The sequence below is a fragment of the Monopterus albus genome, unplaced genomic scaffold (assembly GCF_001952655.1).
Source record: "Monopterus albus unplaced genomic scaffold, M_albus_1.0 scaffold8.1, whole genome shotgun sequence".
In the NCBI taxonomy this organism is placed as follows: domain Eukaryota; kingdom Metazoa; phylum Chordata; class Actinopteri; order Synbranchiformes; family Synbranchidae; genus Monopterus; species Monopterus albus.
The window spans coordinates 1,876,980-1,885,313 of record NW_018127888.1 but is presented as its reverse complement, the minus strand read 5'-3'; the positions used below and the strand labels follow the sequence as shown (position 1 = coordinate 1,885,313).

General features: G+C 43.3%; 2 protein-coding genes across 3 annotated transcripts in view; both read right to left on the bottom strand.

Moving 5' to 3' along the window:
* Positions 1-756: 756 nt before the first annotated feature.
* her13 (hairy-related 13) lies at positions 757-3,582 on the bottom strand. The gene is made up of 4 exons (XM_020586728.1): positions 3,190-3,582; positions 2,815-2,901; positions 2,637-2,718; positions 757-2,062 (listed from the first exon to the last, which is right to left on the bottom strand). The coding sequence occupies exons 1-4, from the start codon at positions 3,274-3,276 to the stop codon at positions 1,596-1,598; spliced, it is 723 nt and encodes a 240-aa protein (XP_020442384.1). The 5' UTR covers positions 3,277-3,582; the 3' UTR covers positions 757-1,595.
* Positions 3,583-5,892: 2,310 nt separating this feature from the next.
* her8.2 (hairy-related 8.2) overlaps positions 5,893-8,334 on the bottom strand; it is a 3,108-nt gene continuing 666 nt past the window's right edge. The window contains exons 2-5 of one of the 2 annotated variants that reach the window (XM_020586747.1): positions 7,412-7,559; positions 7,190-7,285; positions 7,023-7,101; positions 5,893-6,590 (exon numbers count right to left, since the gene is read on the bottom strand). In XM_020586747.1, the coding sequence (XP_020442403.1) occupies positions 6,223-6,590; positions 7,023-7,101; positions 7,190-7,285; positions 7,412-7,474 (606 nt within the window). In that variant the 5' untranslated portion in view covers positions 7,475-7,559 and the 3' untranslated portion in view covers positions 5,893-6,222. Of the gene's footprint in view, positions 6,591-7,022; positions 7,102-7,189; positions 7,286-7,411; positions 7,692-8,334 lie in introns of both variants that reach the window. The other variant, XM_020586740.1, reaches the window with a different exon arrangement.

The window sequence follows — 8,334 nt, the reverse complement described above, 5'->3', positions numbered from 1 at the left end:
GCTTTGATCACTGTGTCTCGTCCTCTTCCATTTCAATGTGTTTCCTCCGACGTTCACACCCAGTTCTCCACCTCCTCCTACACCCGGGTTCATTAACTGTTGCTTCACTTTCATACCACAACAGATAACGAGCAACGTGCATTTTTCCACCAGATATTAGATGTATCCTATTGGTCCCGTGTGTGTTATGAAAAACAAAAGAGAACTGTTTTTTTTTTTTCCCCGGGTCGGAAACCGGTTTGACATATGGATCTTATAACAAGAGGGAGGGACAGTGTTGCTGGGAACCCCTCTGCTGGTTGATGACCGGGTCCAGACCAAGACAGGATTTAGCAGGCTTTTGTTAATACGTTCATTGTATCTGAGGTGAGAGTGAAGACACTTGGAGAGGTGCGACGCCTTCCTGTGCGCACAGGCATCGCGCGTCTTCCTGGTGTGAAGGGGCTGCAAGTCGGGTCCAGGAAAGAACAAGTCTGGCTTTTACTTCCAGCTTCATTAATATGACCTTTTTGACAAAATATACTGCTAAATCATTCATGGCATTCTTTCAAACTGTAGCCATGAAATGTATTTTTTCAGCGATAAATTAACATTACTTGACAACATTTTATTTTCCTAAATTAAATCATTACCCAGTCTTAACTTTAGAAGCATTTCCCCCCTTGTTTTAATTATCTGGGGTATTGAGTCACACCAGACAAAAAGCATTTCAGCAACATTATTTTATTTAGAAAATTCAGACAATATACTGGCAAAACATTTCTAAACATCATAAAGTGGTAATTCTGATGGAGGCTACCGGTCCAGTAAACTACAGGCCTTTTTGAAATGCAATAGAAATATTTATATTAATAAGAGGCACTGTCAAACTTCTAAAAGAGCTTTTCTCCTCATACAAATATATACACAGTGTTGCTGACAAAAGAAGTGTGAACCATTCGTTTTCTGCCTATAGTTCAGTTATAAATGTGTTGAGAGGGAGGCTTTCTTTAGATGTAACAAAAAGTCACAGCAGAGGACTTAAAGACAGGGGGTTCACTACTGGGAAAATGAAGGAGTACTTTCAGGAGGCCCCCAGCTTAAGGATGCCTCTGATGACATAAAGAACAACTCCACCCTTTAACAGCAATACAGTATTTTTTTTCTGTGATATCCAAAGCACTTAGAATGTCTATTTCTACTTCACTAAGTGATGTCCTACATTTCCCAGAATGCCAATGGAAACCCATAAAATTGCTGCATTCATTTGTAAAGAGAATAGCCACAGTCATGGTCCCTTCTCCAGTGTAAGAAGATCTGTGGTTGTGCTCCGTTTTACTCAGCTGAGGCTACTGTCAGAACAGTAGCTGGTTTCTCTTGTCTCTTATAGAACAAATTAAACAAACAAACAAATAATTACTGCACTTGGGTGCAATGTGGCCAGTTATCTACAGGGGTAACTGAGTCCAGTCATGCAAAGTACACCACCAAAAATGGCTAGTTTTAAAAGTGTTCATAGGGTGTATGTAGGGTGGAGTTTTCCCTAATATATATTCAGTCAGTGGCCCAGTGTTACATCTGCCTCAATGGATCCCAAATGTATCCCATCCAGCCCTCTACCAGGGTCTCCACATAGGCTGAGGATAGGTCACGGAAGGCACGCTCAGAGCCTCTCTGTTCTCCACAGGCTCTGTGGAGCTCTGGTTGTGCTCGCTGTCGGTATCATCCAGGTCAGAGCACAGGTCCTCACTGGACGTGATGGACAGGGCCGGGGAGAGGGCCAAGGACAGGCCGCTCGATAGACTCCTGCCTCCCGGGGAAGCCAGAGGCGTGCAGAACGCCTCATTGCCTCCATGCCAAGTGCTGCCATTGCTCCCAGAAGTGTCTGTGATTAGATCCATCAGCATGTCCTGGAGCCGGTCCCCGTTCAGGGGCATACACTCCAGTAGGTGGTTGAGGAGCTCGGCCGCCACCGTGGCATCGATGCCAGGACAGGTGGACACAAACATGTGGACCTCGTGCATGCACTGGATGTAGCCAGCTGTAAACCTCTCACTGGCTTCTTGGTTGAATGTGTCGGTTTCTGTGGGAAGAGAGAGAAACCTTATTGCACGTGTACATTTTGAATGCAGCACATTTTGTCATGGAGTATTTTTCAGTTGTGCTGTTGTCTTGTCACTTTGCCAAAGTGTGAGCTCTCGATGCTTCTTCCACCCTGTTCTCACTAAAGTTATTAGCATTTTAAATTATCCTTATTATCTTTCTAGTGATTGTACTTAGTAATACGTGTATGAGATATTTACCACTGGTTATCCAATACACAAAATTAGTTCTCACTTGGTCATAGCTCTCTTAATTTCCACTTGAAGGCCAATCATGCATTCCCTGATTAATTTTTTATTCGAATGTTCTCCTTAACCTGGATGATCCAACATGTTCCGAGTAATGAGGTTTAGAGCACTTTTAACATGACAAGATCAGACTGAATATCACCTGGGATTTTGGGCTCATTTCAAAATATCTGCACTTGATCAATTGGCCTGCTAAAAGTTACTGTGCCACCTGATTGTACCGTGTAATTATCATGCACAAGACAGATCACAGTGGAGTCAAAACGAATGTCTTTTTTTCTTAGATTATTACTCCTGGGTCCACACCTTGAGCTCGGTTCTTCAGGATGTCCTCCACCTTTTTCACCGTAAACTCGAGCACCTCTGCATTCTCCATCTTGGAATGAAACTGTGGAAACAACCAGTGGAGCCCACATTACAAACTAAATCTAAATCTTATCACAGGAACAGGTGGACTCAGGTGCAGTGTGCGCTCCGTACTCACGTCTGTGTCTGCCAGTAAAGTCCGCAGCTCCTGCAAACTCTCATTGATACGAGCTCGCCTCTTCTTCTCCACCAGAGGTTTTCTAGACTGCAGAAATACAAAAATCACACTTCAGTAAGTAAGAAACTTCAGTAACACAATCCCTACAGTTGTCGATACATCGGTAAGTGGATAGTGTGCGAAATTGTCAGTACGTTGCAACTATATGTGGGATGTAACCTATTTAACTATTACATTTCCTCTTGAACTCTTTGCATAAAACGTCGCACTTTGCAGTGATGCCAAATGCCTTACGAACTGATGCAGGATAAAACCGGTGTGACAAGTGCGCCATTTAAATACGCCCAGAGAGTGCCTGTTATCCCCTCCGTATACCTTTCTGTCCGCTTTCTGAATTCCATAGTAGGACTCATCTTCTTCCATCCCAAGTCCGCTGTTGCTGGACCGAGCCGAGGGAGCCATGTATGTAGTTCGGCGCTGCTGTGGCTTCTCCCTCTGCTGCTGTTTCCTCCTCGCGAAGGACAGCTGGCAAAGGGTCCAAGTTACAGGAAGAAAAAAATCGATAAACAAGCAGGCGAGGCGCTCCTTGTTTATTGTGCAATCCAAATGAGAAGTGCTGCGGGCGTTGAGTGGCTGTTGTTAGTATTTATAGGGGCTTATTAACATATGAATAGGAGCTGAGCTGCTCTCGCCGGGGAACAACAGAGCGCACACGGCCAGAGCCAATGAGCGCCCACTCCCTTTGTCTCCGGTCAGCTCTGGTCTGTGCCTTGAGGAGCTGCGAGGCTTTAATCAGACAGTTTATAGTGTTAGGGGACCGACCACTCTGATTTTCCTCTCTGTTGCTGCTAATCCATGTGCGAACGTCTATTCAGCTTTATTCTCATGAAGAAGCAGTGTTCGAGAGATACCTCCACTTGAAAAGTTTAATAAAACTCATATAATTGTTAGATGTAGCCTGGAAAATATATGTTTATTTAGAAGTGAGTTTTGGTAGACTTTTGTGTTAAAACATATCGTTTAGTGGCCTCATTATCCAAAGTAGGACTTTATATTTGTGGCATAATTGTAACCTAGTTGTAGATTCTTGTTATGTGACCTTTTAGCATTTTTAACTGCAGAATCTCTCGACATAAGAATCTGTTTTCTGCCCTACCCATTCTTCTCTCTGTCTGCTTTTGTGTCCGAGCCTCAGCAGATTTACCCCACTGTTTGATGGATGTAACGCGATGCCTTCAGTTGGCAGCTGCTGCTGGCGGCCCCTCGGCCCAAATTGAATCAGCCGAGGAATTAAGGGCCCTTGTCCAAAGAAAACGACAGGTGTTGGCCTGCACCTCGTTTGTTCTCCCCGTTGTTTGGTGACTTTGGATTTGTATGCAACTACATAATCACGTTGGCTGCCCTGCTGCTAGACACTTTAAAATATATGGCTGTTTTTGCTGATAATGCCCCATTTATGTTACACTGCTTTATATCTTTATTGTAAGGTGCTGTGTGTAAACTATGAACATCCAAAATGTCATAATTTGACTCATATGAATCATAATTTAAACAACATTCGAACTGTTGAGAGTCTGGTGATGCATAATCATGGGATTTTCTGAAAGTGATATTTTAGTCCTTTATGCACAGTGTCTGTATCTAATAACAGCCCTCAGTCATCTGCCCTAACATGTTTTGTACAGGGTATTATAATGCAAATTATCCTCAGAGAAGTTCTGTGTGGTCAAATAAGGCCCACGGCTACATCTGTGCCACCTCTCAGGTAAATGCAATTGTGTTTTAAAGAGTTTTTACGCACGGTGTTTCCGCATTGCGCAGCATTTTCACAAAAACAACCACCATGCCCATAAAGAAGGAGGAGATTCAGGTCTTTGAGTGGCGAGGTTTTGGCAAGTCGCCACCCCCATATCACTCTTCCACATCTTTAATGGTGTGGTCTGTGAGAGCAGCTGTCTGTGCTCGCTTTTGTTGGTGAGTTCCGCTGAGGGACCAGGCGTCCTCGCCTCTCCTTCAGACCCGCTGCTTGGCTCCATGTGGCGGCCAGTCATAACGGGAATAATAGCAGGAGAATGGACCATATGCACGTTTCTAGTTTTGAAACCCCGATGATAAACTGCATTTTATAAAAATGCTAATATCGCAGAGGAGTCGCTTTGAGCATTACATTGCCAGTTACATCCTGCTCCAACAAAACCGTCTTTGATGCATTAAAAGGCTACAAAACTTTTCCTTTGAACTTTTATGCGCCTCTTATCTGATTATGCAAATACTTTTTAATTTGAATATCCCGCCAGAGACTGAAACTAATAATGTACATCAGTGTCAGCCTAGATATTTTTAACATATTCAGAAAAGCTCATATGAAAGTATTACCTTCTAAAGTTGCTGAAGCTCAGCTGTTAGTTAGCAAATAGGTGTTTCTGGCTGCCTGACAAATCTAAACCCAATTGTCCATTTTTCATGGAAGACATGTTTACATGTGGCAGTAGGAAAAATGGATTGAGGATAGATTTCATTTGTCTGCTATGGTTACAGAGTCTCCATTTTAGCCATTATAAAATGAGCCAAAATAAGATAAATGGGTGCACTGGGTTGCAGAATTAAATTCTGTTTTACTGTGTTGATCCAAGTAGCCCATTTTCATCTCATGGCCTTATCCATTTGACTTGAAATATATATATATAATATTGATTAATTCAACTTGAATAATGTTAATGAACTCCAAAAAGCTTAGTCTGTAAGATACTGTTTTTAATTTTTGTCAATCTGTCGATGGTAAAAAATCCTGACTGTATATCACTGTTATAATAAACCTTTAAACCCACCTCATTTGCCAGTTATATTTCCACATATAGACTATATGTTTGTATGATTATATTACTAAATAAATAGGCCCAAATCTAAAAAGCCAAAGGTTTGGGACTCCTTGTGAGACCAGCTGTTGTGTCCTTCTACACTGCATGGCCACAATAGCAGAAATGTCAAAACATAGATGATAAGAGCAGGCGTGCATGAACATGATCATTCATAAAGCTGAATAAAATCTCGAGTATAAAATAGGCTTTATTGTTATTAATGTTTAGGTTGATTATACAGCAGTAAAGAAAGAGATAAAAATCTATGGAATGGCAAGCTAGAGGTCTAAGCAAAATCCTGCCTTATAATATCAAATAAATAATGTTAATGTTAATACAATAAATACATGAAAGATTAATAAAAAAGCCTTCTATAATGCAGGCTACAAGAAGTCGACTTCTGAAGGGAAGTACTGAGAAAAGGTCTGTATAAGATGATTATAGCATACCTACAATAATAATTACTGGAACAAAACTGCCCCACATGTCTTCTGAGCAGCATATCTATAAGATACATAACAGAGGATGGCCTAACAAAATGGAGAACTAATCACCAGGGCCTCCACATCTCCAGCATCCCCACACGGGAGCTGTGGACTTCGGCTCTCTCCTGACGTCCAGCCACATGGCAGGTGGGCCCCTCTCTCTGGAGCTGCCTCCCACGCAGTGGTTCACCTCTCAGGGGTGTGCAAGGGTTACCCTGGCTGGCTGGAGGAGGGACATCATGTCTGGGTGTGGGCTGGGTGAGGGGACGCTCATTGGTGGACTGGGGCAGGGACTTAAGGAGGTGGTTGAGCAGACGAGAACCCAGCGTTTTGTCCATCCAGTCACAGGTGAGGAGCATGTTGTGAACCTCATGCATGCACTGGATGTACCCTGTGCTGTACTTTTGCTGGGCCTCCAAGCCTAATGTGGGGTCTGAAGGGATTAAAGAGAAGAGACATTATAGCAACCCCTGGTGGTGGCAGCAGCACAACATGCATGCAACAGCAAACCCTTTATATACGGTAGATCAGCAGAACAGGCTACAAAACCTTTCACAGCTGACCAACAAAATTATATTCACCTCTAAATCAACATGTCCAGAAGACAACACTCCTCTAGCCATCATTTTAAATACATTTACGCTTGAGCGATGCACAGCACCTAATGTCTGTACTGGTGCTGCCCTCTGTTGCATAATGTCAACCAGGATACGCTATTTAAGTTTATTACACTCATAAGGGTCCACATTAATATGGGACCACACTGAGTAAGATAACAACCAGAGTTACAGTGGTCACTAAAAACTGTAAAGGCAAATGTGGCCTTGGCAAATGGAAAGACAAGTGCACAGAGCCTCGTTCCTACCGTTAAGTTTATTGCTCTGGATATTCTGTAGATGCTTTACTGTCATCTCGAGGATATCGGCTTTCTCCAGTTTGGATTGCTGTTAAGAGATGAGCAGCCTTAAAGTTAACGATTCAGCTTCAATTGTTGACCTGTAGATCAGAGGAGTCACGTGAAGAAATACTCACATCAAGTCTGAATGCTCCGATAACAGTTTCTTTTAGCTGATCCAAACAATTGTTTATCCTCTCCCGCCGTTTTCTCTCAATGAGCGGTTTTCTCAGCTGTTTAGGTAAAGAAATACTGCTCGGTTAAAAGCAATCAGGGCTGCGAGGCAACATGTTGGAGAGCAGAGAATAAAGTGTGATCCTAAAAGAGAATTGTATCTATTATATCCAGGTGTAAAATACCTTTCTCTCCTCCTTGGCACTGGGATGTTTCCCTATGTTGTGCGCCACAGTCGAAGCAGTCATGTTTTCCCTTCGCTGTATGTGCGCTTCTGTTCGTCTTCCTCGGAATCTCGGCGCGTCTCTAGGCCCCTCGGCGCGGCACAGCCCTCTTATTTATAAGGCTCAATTAGCATGTGAATGTCCCAAATCTTTGGCTGTGGGATTTTCCCACACATGGGGTCCCATCAGTCAAGACTGGCAGGTCACTGGCTTCATTCAATAGCTAACCGAGAGACCCGGCCTAGAAAAAGAAAATACTCACAAGCGACAGATGTCCAGCCTGAAACCATGCACCACCCCCGATCTCCACCCTCCACCCAACAAAAACAGCAGTTTTCTCTTCTCCCAGGGATGAACAAGAGTGTGCAGTCACCGTGCTTTACTCCGGGGAGCCTCTTGTCCATTCAGGAGCACTTACACAACATGCAAAAAGGCCAAACCTATTCCCTCAAAGCTCAGAGGAAGACACAATGTGGTGACAAATCACCTGAGAATACACCTGCCCATACTAGGTTGACAGGAATTAGTTATTACTTCAGACCTCTAAATAGTCAAAAAGTCCAATCCTAAACATAAGCATTACTTAACAGCTGGCTAAGATAGAAAGTCAGACTAATAACTGACTGTAATAAATAACAACTCATATTCTTTTTGAAAGTTAGGACTTCCAACACGTCTGCTGTGTGTGTGTGTGTGTGTTGGGGACCTTGCTGCATTTTTTCCTGCTTTGATCACACTGCGTTTTCAGTTGTCAGACATCTGCTGTTAACTTATCGAGCAGATGTCAAGTTGACCACATGCCCACCACCCCCTCCACCCCAGCTTTGGGGTCCCTTAAAGCGGGGCCCCTGGTTTAGAGCCACGCGACTGCCAGGCGAATGCCG

Bases quoted from the DNA above. Each gene is read 5' to 3' on its own strand.
- her13 (XM_020586728.1), bottom strand. From the start codon at position 3,276: ATGGCTCCCTCGGCTCGGTCCAGCAACAGCGGACTTGGGATGGAAGAA. The intron at 2,902-3,189 runs GTATACGGAGGG...GTATTTCTGCAG, and splicing joins TTCAGAAAGCGGACAGAAAG to TCTAGAAAACCTCTGGTGGA. The intron at 2,719-2,814 runs GTGAGTACGGAG...TTGTTTCCACAG, and splicing joins CTTTACTGGCAGACACAGAC to TTTCATTCCAAGATGGAGAA.